Source organism: Mustela nivalis (genome assembly GCF_964662115.1).
Source record: "Mustela nivalis genome assembly, chromosome: 12".
Lineage (NCBI taxonomy): Eukaryota > Metazoa > Chordata > Mammalia > Carnivora > Mustelidae > Mustela > Mustela nivalis.
Genome location: NC_139031.1, coordinates 40,065,562 through 40,081,790, shown reverse-complemented (window position 1 = coordinate 40,081,790; position 16,229 = coordinate 40,065,562). Strand labels below are relative to the sequence as shown.

General features: G+C 41.9%; 1 protein-coding gene across 3 annotated transcripts in view; it reads right to left on the bottom strand.

Moving 5' to 3' along the window:
- The window catches only part of AOAH (acyloxyacyl hydrolase), a 160,378-nt gene that overhangs the window by 38,859 nt on the left and 105,290 nt on the right, over window positions 1–16,229 (bottom strand). For all 3 annotated transcript variants that reach the window (XM_082693165.1, XM_082693164.1, XM_082693163.1), the window contains one exon: window positions 9,684–9,766. In XM_082693165.1, the coding sequence (XP_082549291.1) occupies window positions 9,684–9,766 (83 nt within the window). The remainder of the gene's footprint in view (window positions 1–9,683; window positions 9,767–16,229) is intronic.

Genomic DNA, 16,229 nt, shown 5'->3' with positions numbered 1-16,229 from the left:
CCATCTCCCTCTGTTTTTTGGTTTCCTAATTTTTTTTTTCTGCAGGACACTCTGCTCAAATGTACCTCATTAGTGAGGTTTTCCTGTCCTTCTCCAAGCAGAGGTAAATGCCTGCCACCTCCAACTAATTCCTCAGACTTCAATCTACCTCTCTTTTAGTGTCATTTAACAAGAACCATAGTGGTTCCCTTATTTGTCCCTTCCTCCTTATTTTTGCCTCTTTTATGCTCTCCTTGAAGGCAGGGACTTTGTCCGCTTCATCTTTCTATTTCTAGCAGCTATTACAATACTGGAGAGGATACAGAAGAAGTGGTGGAAGCAAAATCGAGTGGAAAATGAGAAAAAGGGAAGTAAAAGAGAAGACCAAAGGTAAAGGCACATCCCAGCAAGATTGGGAGCTGATAAAAAACCCAGCAAGTTCATGTAAGTTACCAACACAAGTAGCAGCGAGCTCCCCTCCCCACCCCAATGTCCCTTATCTCAAACCCTAAACAAAAGGGATCTAGAAAGGAGACCCCCTAGGACTTCAGGAACACTTGCCATTGACAATGACATAAAATAGTAGAAGATATTTGCTTCTGTATTTGCCATTGGTAAGTGTGCAGACTAAAAAGGTACAGGATGGAAATCTTGACCTAACAGAAGAATGGAAAGCTCACATTCTTCACATTATGATCATGGTCAGGTGTTCTGCCTCAGACTGCATGAGCTGCCTGGGACAAGGAGAAGCCTTAGGAAAGGCTGCAGAGATAAATCCTAAGAAATTGCTCCACTCGGATCACAATGTCTCCATTGTTTAATAATTCTTGGAGAGTGAAAGCCTTGAAAATATTAAAAAAGGGAATAAATCCCCCGAATTAAAAGGAGGGAAATGTGTTCTTCTATAGAAAATGTGTCAGATTGAAATGTTTTTATTTCAAAAATTTCTGTTATAATAAAACAATGTATTTTGGAGATGCGTTTGGACCTTAGGAGAAATGGCAAGTTTTGATACCTGCGGGCACTGAGCCTACCTGCATTTATCTTTTAGATCAAAGCATCTCAAAAATTGGTATTAAAATCGGGCTTTGTTGCTGTGAGCACACTGGATCGTGGCTCCCAAATAGAAATGTCCTAGTTGTCTTGTTATAAATAATTTCTGTCATCTCCTCTCGACATTTTGGGTTGAGACCAAAAATATGACCCAGGAGTTGGGTTCACTAAATACTTTCCCGAAGGCCTACTTGTACTTGGGAGGGTAAATTCTTTGCTTCTTTCCAGTACTCTGTAGCTTTTAAAAAACTGCCTGAAAATTTTCATTTTGAGATCATTTCCAGAAAGTTGAAAATAATTTACAAAGATTGAAATAATTTACAAAAAGTTGCCAAAACAGAACAAAGGATTTTCACCTTCTCTTTACCCAAATTCCCTAATGGGACCATCTCTCACAATCACAGTGCTGTTATCAAACTCGGGAACTTCCCACTGGCACAAGCCTACTGCCTCATCTATAGACCTATTCAGATTGTCCCACTGGTGGGTCAGCCCAACTCAGACCCAACGCTTTCTGTGTCGGACCAACTCAGGATCACATACTACCTTCAGTCTCGTGTCAGTTTAGTCTTCTTTAATCTGCACTAATTCTTTGGTGTTTTTTGACCTTGACACTTTTGAAGGGTACTAACCAATTATTTTATAGCATGCCCTTTGAATTTGAGTTTGTCTTATGTTTCCTCCTGATTAAATTCAGGTTATGCATTTTTGTCAAGAACACAATACCAGATGCTCAGTTAGCCAGTTACAGGTATAAAAAACAGGTACAAATTTTGTTGGAGAACAGAGATCACGAGGCGGGATGTAGTGTGATGAAAATAAGTTCTTGTGTGTATGACCAAATTCAGCAAAGCCTTGATTAATACTCATTTATAGTTTGTTTCTTCATCATTCTTTTACCTTTTTCCTTGTCTATCCTTTTCAAAGAGGACCACTTGTGATAAAGAGGGGACACCGGCACAGAATGCTGGGTCGGGGTATCTAATTGTGATCGCCTACCTCTCCAGGGCTGGTGTTAGTTGTTCTAGACAGTGAAGTGAAGATAGTAGAAATGTAGTAAAGATGCTGGCTTTAGAGGCCAGACTCTGAAAGGGGGACAGCATGGTGTAGCTGGAAGCAGGGACAGACATGCTCTGACAGGGCTGGGATAATTCAGATCCAGGCTTGAGCTCTACCATTGACAAGTTGATGGACTATTAATCACCTAAGTTATCAAGTCTATCCAAGCCCCAGTGTCTTCACCTGTAAAATAGGGGTGTTGGTGGATTAAATGGGTATAGAATATGTAAATACTAGGATAGTGTCTGGGTAAGAGAAGAGAAGGTACCTTTAATGAACTGAATATTTGTGTTCCTCCAAAATTCATTTTGAAATCTAACCCCCATTTTGAAGGTCTTTGGAAGTGGGGCCTTTGAGAGGAAAAGGCCCTCTCTCTCTTTGAGAGAGGTCCGAAGGATAGAGTTCTCATGAGTAGAACTGGTGCCCTTTCAGAAGAGGGGGAGAGCTGGTGTGCTTCCTTTCTGCCGCGTCACAGGTGGAGGCGACCGGAAGTCCACAGTTCACAAGCCGTGAGCGGGCTCCCACCCAGGACCCAGGCCTGCTGGCGTTATGCTCTCGGATTTCCAACCTCTGACACTGTCAGAAATGCATTTCCGTTGTTTATAAGCTGCTCAGTCTCTGGGGGTTTTTTGTTAAAGCCATCTGAACTAAGTCAGCAGGCAGGACTTAATAGCTAAAACCTATAAAAGTAATAATAGCACTAGCAACCTCACACAACTCTCCAAAAGCATCCACCCATCGTGCTAACGGATGGTTCTGGAGACTCGAGCCCTGGCCAATGGTCCTGGACTGTAGTCCCAGTGGAACACATGATTAGCTGCCAAGGGCCTGAGAGGACATCGGTGTGTTCTTTCTGGCTCAGAGGAAGGCCTGACTCATGTGCCCCGGGCACACTCCTTCCACAGTTCTTCTGCTTGTTGAGGAAGGACACTCCTTTCTGGCACATCCAGCAGCAGGATGGATGGCTCCTCCATGTCCAGCCTTGTTAGAACATCCCCCAGAGATGTCTTCTTTCCTCCTGCTTCTCAGCCTGGTCACCTTGCAGGAGCTCCTCCCCACTTTGGCACCTTCTGATTTGTTGTGCTTCCAAGTCTTAGTTCTACTTTTCCTTGAGTAGCTCCTGGCCCCTTAGAATTAAGGGGAGGGGGACGAAGGTTCAAACAGCCACAGGCGCCGGGTAGCTAAACCTGTAGTCCACTGGAGGGGGAGGCCACCACTCAGCTCCAACGGACTCTCGCCAGGCAGGAGTGTGGCTGTGTTGCCAGGGTTGCTGATTTTTGGAGAGAAATAAAAATTGGATTTTTATGTAAAAGCTCTGATTTAGAATTTCAGAGTCATAGAGTTGGATGAACATTGAGATTATCTGGTTGAAGCCCTTTATTTGACACCAGGGAAACTGAGGCCCAGAATGGGGCACGATTCCCTGAAGCTCTGGAGCCATCCAGGGATAGATCAGGGCTTGAAGGTGGTCTCGTATGCATTAATAGGTAATCTTTTTATCTTCTGTGTCCGTTAGGGCGACCGGTGCTCAGAAATATCAGCAGAGACAACGAAGGCGTGGAGATGAATTTAGGGCTCCCTTCTCCCCCCAACTTTTCACTGGAGAGCAACAGGAATGAGTGGTACTGTCCTGCGGTACACGAATAAGGTGATTTTCTTTGTTGGTAATCTCAGAGCAGTGATGTGGAGAAGCGACAGCTGAACAGCCGTCAGGGGAGAGCCCAGGGCTGAACTGCTAGCATCATGGACACGCAGTTCCCTGCTCTCCTCTTCCCGCCTCTCCCCTCCCTCCACTTCTGCTCCAGGACCCCCTTCCTCAATCTGCTGAAGAATCTCCTCCACCTCTTCGCACCACCCACCCCCAACTCCCACTTAGCCTTCCCAGCCCTTGATCATGGAGATGGCCTGAGTATAAATTCCATCTGCTGCCCTGAATGTTGTCCCTTTCTCTAGTTCTCCAGTCTGCTAGATTCTCTCCCATTCTCCAGAAGGTTTAACGCAAGCTTGAAGAAGGGGACCGGCAAGAAGTTCTTGGAGTGGGGCACCATGGGGAGAAGTGGAGGGATCCAACTCACATCTGGCTTGCAGCCAAAGGATTGAGGCAGGGTAGGAGAGGTGAGGCTAGAACACATGCGCTTTGGCCACATGTTAGAATCCTCCGTGTTTCTTACCCATACACTTCCAGCTAGTCCCCTGCTCCTACTCCCTGTGAGTGAGTGAGCGCCTGGGTGTGCACAAAGGTGTGGCCCCACACCACGTAGGAGATTGGGCCTGGAGAAAAATATTCCTGTGAGCACTTCTGACTTTCTGAAAACAAAACAACTCGAAAGTGGTGTTTACACTAAGGTTTTGCTACACCTGCAAAGACAGAAAGAGGAAGCTGCCGGAGAAAAGGACATCGCAAGCTAGTGAAGTGTCCCTTGGAGGCCCCTAACCAGTCGGTCAGAGTGGCCTCCCTGGTAGGCTGTGGGCTGCAGGCTGTGGGGGCTCTAGGGCTGTGATCTGCTTGCCTTTTAAAGCAGATGAGTCTTGTTTATTTTAGAAGTGGGTGACTTGTGAATTTTTATTTACTTAAAAATACATATTGAATACCCCTTTAACATTTGTTTTTCTTCTACCCTTTATTTTAAAAATGAAGTGTAATCCTGCCAATGGTGGTTTTTGTCCACCGTGGAGGTATTCAGGTTGGCAAAGGATTACTGTGTGTGCTTTTCCTCTCTTCAAAGGCCGAACATAACTCCTGAAAGGTATTTGGGCTTAAAAGAAAGTGTGTGTCGGGTTGGCAAGTCCCTACTACGCACGGCAGAGCCTGACCTCAATGCCAGGAGTACAAATGTGGTTCCCCTGGGGCTCCTGCTCACTGTCACACTGGGGAGTCAGACTTGAAGCAAGAAAGTCAGCTATAAGCCAAGTAAAGGGGGAGAGCAGAGGCCACGACAAAGGGCTAGTGCAATGAGGCAGGAGGTTGGCTCTGCTGGACGTGTGAATGAGAGGGCAGGGACGTCAGGCAGGGCCAGTGAGGGCTGAATAAATAGCGTTCATTGAGCCTTCACTGAGCATGAGGCCCTGAGGTCCAATGCCAAGACCCTCATTTTTTTTTTTTTTTTTTTTTTTTTTTTAGTATATGTGCTGCCGAAGCAAGACCCTCAAAAGTGGGTCATGCAGCATGGGTACGGGAGGTGGTTTTGGGGTCCACGATTGCCTCACCAGCCACCTAGGCCGCACCCAGCTCCCATTCCCCAGGGCTCCCTTGTGGTCCACCCATTTCTCCTTTGGCTCCGGCCCCAGCTCCCCTCGGTCATCTCAGACCCGCTATTTACCAGGCTTCATCTTTCTCACTCCTATCCTTGGCCCAGATTTTCCTTCCAGAGGGAGCTCTCTTTTTCCAGGTCCAGCCAGCTGCCCCTTCCCTGTTCCCGTTACCTCCCTGCCCACTGCTGTCTCAAGGGGCCTGGAGACCCGACCCTAGGTGACCCTTCTTTCTGTTCTTGCATTCTGGGAGTTAACAGGCCTTCCCATTACAGACATGTGTATTCTAAATGTATTTTTGTTTTCAAATCTACTTAGTTTTTTAAAGAAACCCTTTACATTGAAAAAGTGACTGATTTTTTAAAATTGCTGAGGAAATAACAGGACAGGTGGTAAGTGGAGTAAGCAATGATGACGGACACTGAGGGAACACTGCATTTTCCCATTCAACTTTATAATAGCCCTGTAAAGTTCAGGTATGGCCTGTTATCATCCTTACTGTGCAAAGTAGGCCCCATCTGGGGTTTGTGATGAATTCCACAATGTCATGTGATGTAGTTTAAAAATTGGCTTTATTGGAGAAGGGGCAAACTTACAAGGCAGGGTTTGTTCCTGGAACCCCATAATCAGACTGACTTTGGGTGCAGCCTTTCCTCCAGCAAAATAGGGGGTAGGTGGCCTACTGGAGCTAGCTTTTTGTCTACGCAACCCAGGATGATAGCCTGGGTCACTGCTGACAGTTGTGTTCATCGAACCATGACCCCCATTTTATAGATGCAGAGGCAGGCCCGAGAAATTAAAGCATTTATCCTAGTCACACACCCATTCCAGCACCTACATTCAAAACCAGTCTACCGGTTTACATGGCAAGGAGACGATTTTATGAAGTAACAAGTTGCAGAAACCTCTGTGGTCTGTTCTCTGGGCCTCGCTTTGCATCTCTGAGTCGTGAGGTGACTTTGTGTGTGGAGCCAGCCAGCTACGAGGGTTTTTGACCCTTTTCTCCTTCACTACATGGGTCCCTCCACTTGGGAACCTTGGGGAAAGCCGGAAGCTATAGGAGCCGCTGTTAGCAGGAAGCTTGCTGTGCCTAACCCTGGTGCTGGAGAATTGGTACCCAACTTAAACACGACTTTGACACTTTACATTTTAAAACACTTCATCAGGGGTACCTGGGTGGCTCAGTGGGTTAAGCCTCTGCCTTCAGCTCAGGTCATGGTCTCAGGGTCCTGGGATGGAGCCCCACATCAGGCTTTCTGCTCAGCAGGGAGCCTGCTTCCCACTCTCTGCCTGACTCTCTGCCTACTTGTGATCTCTCTCTGTTAAATAAATCAATCTTAAAAACAAACAAACAAACAAACAAACAAACAAACGCTTTATCATCCCTGGCAACCACTGGATCAGCAGTTCACAGCAGAGGAATCTATACACGTTTTCCAGGTCTTGTGTATAAACACCAAGAGGAAAATAAGAGCTGTTTCTTTAATTCTTACTGTACAGTTTTTAAGAAAGTCTTTAATATTCTATTCAACTCTTTCTTCTCTTTCTCCTTCCTGTCTCTCTCCACCCGCCCCTCTTTTTACTGGTTCTGAAACGTCAGTGTAGCCATAAATATGCAGGGCAGAGAAGGCTGACTCTTCCTATATCCAATAAACACCTTAGGGAGTAATTGAAATAACTTGGCACAGCTAGTCAGGGTACACACTGCATAATATCGAGAGAAAGCCCACAGTGAGGAAAAGCAACAGCAAATAGGAAGAAGGGCTGCAAATAAAACCAGAATGTTAAATAATGAGTAATTATGAGAAACTAAAACGACAGCGACAATAGCAATAAAAACCTTCTTAGAATTACAGCCTTAGAAAACGAGTCAAGAAGCATCTTCGAAGAAGTTACACTAGACGAGGTACACATTCTAATTATTTCTAAGAATTGCAAATTTAAAAAGGAGGAAGGATCTCATTCCCCCACCTCCCCTCCGCCCCATTCTCCCGCACCTACTCATTAGAAGCATGTCTGACAGACGGCATAGGTTTTTGATCCCGTTCTGACATGCATGCTTTTTCATGATTAGGCTTCCCTCCCATCTCCTTTCCCGTTTTTATCTCCATGATCTGAATGTTAAAGGAAGGCTGTCAACGCGGCATACCGCACAAGGGAGAAACGTCTACTACAAATTGTACTTTGTACTTTTTGCAGTATCTTCGTTTGGTCTTTTTGATTTTACAAAAGATCTCTGTATGCGTTGTGGGTAGAAAGTAATGTTGAGTTGACATGTCTGGGTCGTGTGCGGGAGGGAAATGCTGGTGTCCTAGGCACAGGGAGAAAGCAGCTTAGAGCCTGTGTTTCCCCAGAATCCTATTGCTTCTTCTCACCCCTACTTGACACCCTCAGCTATGGGATCTTGGGCAAGCCCCTCACTGTTGCTACACTGTTTCTTTCTAGGCTATTTTTTTTAAAGGTTATTTCTATGTCAAAATAAAATCTTCAGAAAACAGAAAATTAAAAAAAAAAGTGATCATCCATAATTTAGCAAACATCATGATTTTGGTCTATTTTCTATAGATCTTATGTACATCTAGTTTCTCCTTTTATTTTAAGAAATATAGAATATTTTAGAAATTAAGCTATACCATCCAACTTTATATCCTGATTTTTTTTTTTTGGCAGTGTTTTGTCTTTCTAAATAAATACATATATAGACTCTGAACCTTCATTTTCTAGCGTTGTATGATATTCAACTCAGGCATTTTTGTTCTTTGTTTTTTACAGTCTATGTTGACAGAGAGCTTTTGATAGCACTGGGGCTGTTAGATTATCTCACTGAAGGAAAAGAGAAAGTATAAGGGCTGCAGTTCACTTTGTATCTGTGATGATCTGTAGCCAGGTTCAATTCGAACTTTCCACTACATTGTCTGATATGTTCATCTGCAGAGAGGTGAGGCCAATCTGTTTCTGTAGATCACCGCAGATCCCAGACCAGTGACTGGAGTACCTGATTGTAGTAAGACAAGCTAGCTACAAATTCCAGCCCTACAACTTTGTTTGTGATCCCAGGCAAGGTTCTTGGTCTCGGTATGTCTCTGTTCTCTCAGCTGTAACAGTGTGGGTGTCCTGATAATCCCTCAATTCTGAGAAATACATTTTAACACGTTTGATAGGAGGTTGAGTGCTGCAATCAAGGTGTATGTTGTAATTCCTCCTTGCTTTTTCCTCCCTTAACACTTCCCAGAGCTATTATTATCAGTGGTATCTTAGAACTGAAGAAATATAGTAATACTTGCCTTACAGTTTATTGAAAAAAAAATCAGCTGAAATATTACACATAAAGTATTTTTAACACTTGGTAAGAGAGCAATAAATAGCAGCTATTATTTTATTAGTAAGAAAACTTATATTGTTCTTAGAATAGTAGAACATTTATTCTGTGCTGAACATTTATTATAAGACATAAATTCCTTGCAGGTCATATATTTAGTTAAAGCTTGAACTGCTTGGAAAATGCCTTAGCACTCTTGTTAATTAGAGATGGCACAGGATGGCAAATAGGTCTAACTCTCTGTGCCAAGTCTAATCTGTTGATGATGATTGTCAGACGTGCTGTGCTGTGTGAATTGCTGAGGCAGAATCTGGGTGTAGCAGACAAGAGCGCCAAGGTTGATTAGTAACATCCTAGGGAGATGGAGTGGCAACACACACCCTAAGTGTCTGCCATGTCTGCATTACGTGGCCTGAAATGTTACTTGGCAATTCATTTGGCATGAACCAGACATTGGTCTCTCAATCAGGAGTTTCACTGAAATCCTGTGGCAATGGACTACCTCTGGGTCCAAGGTGGGGGCTGAGAACCACACAGGTAAGAAGCAAGCCCAGAGGACACTGATATCCTGTGAAACATGGGAAGCTGATGGAGACCTGTAAGTGTCCACGACACTCTGAAAACGCATTCCTTTCCTTAATGACTTTGGAGATTTCAGCCACAATCACTTAGCCATTTTTCTTAAAGTGCCAACCCCAGTAGAAATGCGGGAGACCTTTGCAATCATTTTGATTTTGCTCAGCCCTTATTCTTCTAAGGCTTGCTGAAGTTCTACCTCCTGAGCTTTGAATGCCCTGCACCTTGGCCTTTCCAGAACCTGGCTGGGGAAGGATTGATCGCATCTTGTTCTTATTCTCCTCTGCTGTAGGTAAGATGCTCAAATCCCAGGGCCCTTCTGTAGAAAGGAGACTACTCATTTTATTATGTGGTTCTGGTCATCTAACGCTCAGCTTTTGTGACACTTATGAAACAAAATCAATCATTAAAGGCACACTGCTAAAGGCTTAAGTGGAAAGTTACATACCATTTCTTGAAATATTCTGGTAGTCTCTGTGATTGCAGTGGTTTCTTTTCCGTAATCGAAGGTAAACAGAGTTTTCTTTAATTCTGAAACAAATATATATGTGCATAATTAATACCAGGACAGTCACATGATGAAGTTAAAAAAAAAAAAACCAGGATTTTGTTATGATTTTCCAAAATGGGTGGTTCAAATGAACTCAGAAAAAACAAATTTCTGCAGACATGTTTTTCTCTAAACTGTCAGTACATTACTGAGCTGTTACAAGAAGCAATCCTATAAAATGGGTTGCATCAATGTAGTAAGATTAAATTCTTTTTGTGAAGACCTCCAGAATCATCCCCTTCTTTTTTTTTTAAATTTCAGGCTTTTGTCATGTCCACAAACCTCAATAATTATTTAACTAATAAAAGAAACCAAACAAACCCAAATATGCCAAATGAACTTTTCAAAGTCGAGTTTCTAGATCATCATAGAGTTCAGTTAATGGGTGGCTAAAAATGTGATTTTGTTTAAGCAACCCCATATGCAGAGTCATCCCTTTCTAAACTTTTTACCAAGAGCTGCTATAAATTTCTTGAGCAATTGGTCACCTTTATAAAATGTGTTTTTTAAATAATTTTATTAAGTTTAAAATTTTAATTCCAGTAGTAAATAGACAGTGTTTATTCGTTTCAGGTGTGCAATACAGTGATTCAACAATTCTATACATTGTTCAGTGATTTTGAACCTGACCTTATACACTTTCTTCTTTTGATTGCTGTGAAGCTGTGGCAGACACTCTTGCTGATCTTCAGATCCATCCCTCCCCTTCATCTATTTTAACAGAAGTTTTAGTAGAGAATGAGGATGCCACATGACAACTGCTTTACCCAGCTTCTCTCGCAGCCACAAGTGGCCACTTCACTCATTTCTGGACAACGAGGTAAAAGTATCCAATTTCTGGGAATATTTCTTAGGAAACAATTGCCAAGTGACCTTTGCTGCTTCTTTGTCCTCTTTCTCCATTTTGCTGCCCAGAATAGGTAAAAAACTGTCATCTTGGACAGCGGGGGTGACTTCTACATTGGGAAGGCAGAGGGGTGAGCTGGAAGGACCCTGGATTCTTGAGGACCAGGGGAGTTGACATCCCATACCAGAACCGGACTACACATCTCTGAAATTTTACGTGTGAAAGAAATAAACTCAAGTATGATCTTATTTTAACCACCTACATGTGGAGTTTCTTGGATACTTGTAGCTGAATCTACTACTAATGGACACAGAGTTTAGAGACAAATTTGTGACCAGTATCAGGTTACAACTGTGCACATACTTTAAATCATTTTCTTGGCTTCTCTTGGTCCCATCTTTGATTTTCTATCTTCTTTTGCCAAGCCTTAAATTTAATTTAAATGTAATTTAATGTTATGTTCTTTATGCTTTTATAGGCTTCTGTAAAATCCTTTTTGAAACAAGACCAGGTATAGACTAATGAATAATAATTAAACTCAGAAGTATTTGATTACTCTGCAAATGTATTGTATCTTCTCTTCATCACAATAACTTCATATCTCATGACCTTACATAAATCACCATTTACTTGTGTTACATGAGTCTCACTTACTGTATTAGAGTGCCTGCCAGCTGTCTTAGTGCTTCAGAAAGGTAAGCATGTATGAGGCTTGGGCACTTGGCATGCACTGAAAATGTCTTTTTGAAGTCTGAGAAAACTAATGATAATATTTTTTGATAGAAGAGCATGATGTCTGAGCAATATTTTAAGTATGGGATTTTTGCTTTGTGGTGGAGTTTTGAGGTGAATGATTTATTTTATTTTCAAAAAATCAAACCTACCTATGCACATAGTTTTAAAAAGTCAAATTAGTATTACTTGAGTGATGTTTAATGAGCCCTACTATGTTCCAGGCACTCCTGTAGGCACCTGGGTTGTATTGGTAAATGAGGAAGACAAAGATCCCTGCCCTGTATTTCTGATATTCTATCAGGAAAAGAAAAACCACTAAGCATCCTCAATGAAAAAGAAGAGAGGATGCTAGAAGATGCTAAGTGCTATGGGGGGAAAAAAAAAAGGGAGGCAGCAGAAACAGGGTTAGAGTGGTTGGAACAAGCTTCACTGGAAAGGTGAATGTGAACCAAGACAGTTGAACTCTTGATGTCTACAAGGCTTGTAGAGATAAAGAGCAAACCCATACTACCCTCCCTTCCCTATTTCTCCATTCCCAGAGACAACTAATTTCAGCCTTAACTGACTGAGTCCCTGAGCATTTCCTTTCTTATCTCTAAATAACATACCTTCAAGTCCACTTTGTAGACTTTGGCCTTATTTACTTTCCACCATCAAGAGGAGGATTTAGCTATTCACAATTGATCTATGAATGCTTTCTCTTCCATTCCAAATTCTTTTATTTCCCTGGAGTTAATAGCAGCCTTCTGTTTCTTTGCCTAATTTTCTAAGTATTTGTCATCAATTTATTCTCAAATCTTTTACAGTTGTTTGGTACCCTTTCAATATGCTTTATCAGAGAGCTTATTTATTTTTGTCTTGTGGAAATCTCTTGACCTGATTGCTCTGGACTTGCTACCCTCTCACCCTTGTGCTCAGTGGATATCCTGGGAATTCTCTTTACTTAGCAGATCTATTTTCTAGAAGACATGTTTATTTATTTATTTGTTTATTTTTAAAGATTTTTATTTATTTGACAGAGAGAGATCACAAGTAGCAGAGCAGCAGGCAGAGAGAGAGCTTTGCTGAGCAGAGAGCCCGATGTGGGGCTCAATCCCAGGACCCTGAGATCATGACCTGAGCTGAAGGCAGAGGCTTAACCCGCTGAGCCACCTAGGTGCCCCAATTTCTATTTATTTTTTTAAATTTTATTAAAAATTAAAAAAAATTATTTGACAGAGATCACACGTAGGCAGAGAGGCAGGCAGAGAGAGAGAGAGAGAGAGAGAGAGAGAGAGGAGGAGGAAGCAGGCTCCCTGCTGAGCAGAGAGCCTAATGTGGGGCTCGATCCCAGGACTCTGGGATCATGACCCAAGCCAAAGGCAGAGGCTTTAACCCACTGAACCACCCAGGCACCTCTTTTATTTTATTTTTTTGATGGAGAATGTTTTTAAGTAACTTTTGAAGGATGTGGGAGAAGTAACTTTTTTAAATCATTTGTATATCTAAAAAGTTTCTATTTTTTCATTTGCTGAGGAATAAGGTAGGCCCAGAAATACAGCTTACATCATTAATATAAACATAAATATGGTTAATAAGGCTTGTTGGGGAAAAACTTCAAGTAGAGAAATATCAGTGTTTCCTTGGTCCCTGAACTTTCATTACCTAATAGAAAGGTGTTTCAGATAGGGCATAGCTAGACTAGACACATCTAGGACACCCTACATATTTTTAGGGAAAAAAGGTTTTGGTGTTTATAAGCCATTATGTAACAATAACAGATTTATGGTATAGGCGATTGTTTTGTTAAGTAGGAGGAATCCCAAACATGATGAATCAGCTTCTTGTTAAGCCATCAATAGGAAGATGGAAATAAGCCTCCTGGACCGTCAGAGTTTCTCTCTCCTTGGCTGGTGTGGTAGATTAGAGATGGCCTCATTATCTTTGACACCCTTACCCTTAAATCTTGGCTGTTATGTGACTTTTTGACAAATAGGGTATAGTAGAAGTGATCCTATGTCAGTAATGGCCTAGTTTTTAAGATAGCTGGCAACTATGGTCTCCTGAAGCTCTGATCCACCATGTAAAAAGCCTGACTATCCTGCTGGAGATACTAGGTAAAAAACTCTACAATGGAAGTAGCCAAAATATCTTTCAAAGGGTGAATGGGTAAACAAACTGTGGTATGTCCATACAGTGGACTATTATTCAGCAGTAAAAAGAAAAGAGCTATCACATGAAAAGACATGGTAGAACCTTAAATACATATTGCTGAGTGAAAGAAGCCAATATGAAAAGGCTATATTCTATATGATTCCAGCCACATGACACTCTGGAAAAGGAAAAACCATGGAAACTATAAAAGATTAGTGGTTTCCAAGGATTTGGGGAGAGAGAGATGGGATTAACAAGTGGAGTGCAGGGGTTTTTTGGGGGAAGGGAGTCAATGAAACTCATCTATGTAGAATTGTAATGGTAGACACATGGAATTATGCATTTCTCAAAACCCATGGAAGGTTCTACATCAAGTATAAACCCTTAGTAAACTAATGGACTTTAGTTAAGAACAATATGTAAATATTGGCTCTTCATTTAAAACAAATGTACCACACTTATGCCAGATGTCAATAACAAGGGAAATTGAAGAGATGAGAGAGTATATAGGAATGCTGTATTTTCTGCTCAATTTTTCTATAAACCTAAAATTGTTCAAAAATTAAAGTCTATTAAAAAAAAAAAAAGGCCCTATCTGGAAAGAAAGAGGGATGCAGCTAAACCAAGTCTTCTAACTCCTTTTTCCCAGACACCAGTTATATAAGTGAAGCCATCTTGGACCCTCTAATCCAGCCACTAGGTGAATACCATTGAGTGACTATGGTCAATGTCACATAGAGAGTTAGAATTGGGCAGCCAAAATTTTCCTGAATTCCTGATACCCTAAACTGAGAGATATAATTAAAATGGTTGTTGTTTAAGCTACGAAAGTCTGGAGTACTTTGTTACACAGCAATAGATAACCAGAACAGATGGTTATAGAATTCTAGGTTAAAATCATTTTCCCTTAGAAGTTTGAAGGAATCAGTGCGTTGGCTCCTAGCCTCCTAGTGTTGTTGTCTGAAGCTTTTCTGGGCCTTGATCCTTTAAAAGCCCATGGTAGCTTTCAGCCTCCTCTGTTCCAAGAGTTCTAAAATGTTGTGATGACAGGCTTGGCATTGCTCTGTTTCCATTCACAGTGTAGTCACTAACGGATTTTTCTTTTTTTTTTTTTAAAGATTTTATTTATTTATCAGAGAGAGAAAGGGAGAGAGAGCGAGCACAGGCAGACAGAATGGCAGGCAGAGGCAGAGGGAGAAGCAGGCTCCCCGCTGAGCAAGGAGCCCGATGTGGGACAGGATCCCAGGATGCTGGGATCATGACCCGAGCCAAAGGCAGCTGCCCAACCAACTGAGCCACCCAGGCATCCCACTAATGGACCTTTTCAACCTGGACTCATGTCTGTCAGTTCTCAGAGATGTTCTTGAATTACTTCATTGATGATTTCTTCCTTACTTCTTTTGCTTAGAACCCCAATTATTTGCATATTGGGTCAGTTGGGTTCTGGTCTTCTGATCTTCCTAGTTTTTCAGCCCCATTTTCTGTATCTTTTTCTGAAGGATATCCTTAAATTTATCTTTCAATCCCTTTATGGAAGTTAACTGATGTCATTAGCATAACTTCCAAGTGACCTTTTTTGTTCTTTGAATATTTTAGTTTTAGCATAACCTTATTACATGAATGAAACCTCTTTACATTTTTGAAGATATTAATTCTAGTTAATTTTTGTAAATAGGATATCAATTAGAATCTAAGAAAAACATTTTCTTAGAAAATAGAGCAATAGTTTGTTTTCTTGAAGTTGCCTTTTCTCTTTTTGTGTTGTCATTCACATTCAAGGTTTCCCTCAGATGTCTGATGATCCTGGAATGTTTGTTGGCTTGTATTTAAAAGTGGAAACTCGTTGAAAATATAAAAGCTGAATGGAAAATGGACCCCTGGGTGTGACTTGTTGACCATGGTCCTCACCGTAGCATGGGCCGACTTTCTCAGGGAACCCCTGTTGCCCGTGTCTGGAACCTTCCTCCCTGGGATGTGCAGATTTCCCCTGGGAAGGATCTTCTGGTCTTCAGCTGGCTTGCCAGCACTCTGGGGATGGTTCTCTGCATTCAGCATGCATGTACTTTACTGGGCTCCTCTCCTCACTTATGTCTGGTGTCTCTCGACCCAGAAGCCTTTGATTTTAGCATCTCCAGAGAATAATAAACCTCTAGTCTTATACCAGAGTAAGGGGAGGCAGCTGCCCACCTGTGTAAAGTCGGGCAAGGGTTGAAGTATCTAACTGCTTCTTCAGCAATCTTTCAACTGACACTTGTTTTTACCCTCGCCTCCATTTCTAGAGCTGCCATATGTGGTTAATCGCCAAGTCTTTGGGGGGCTGCAGCGTAAACTGGTTTGCTTCTTGACATTCCTTTCTACTGGCTTGGGATGCAGCTTTCTGAGTCAACTAGGTCATTTACCTTCTGGCCTGCTTTCTGGCTTCCAACGTTTTGTAGCGATGACTCTTCCTGTTCTCTTTGTCCTTGTAGACCAAATCATTTACTGTCATTTTAGTGGGGTTTCTCAGGGGAGAGAAGTAAATGCTTTGTTCAATTCATTTCAGAAGCCTGAAATGAATACTTTATCCTCTGCATCATTTACGCCGTCTGCCTTGACTATTTTATTATATTTTGAAAAAGCAGATGGGAAATGGACATTAGATCTGAGTTCAATGCTAAAATAATTTCACGGTCAATAAAGAGGGGTTACTTTCCTTTGGGAAAGTAATTGTTACCAATATTTAGCCATAA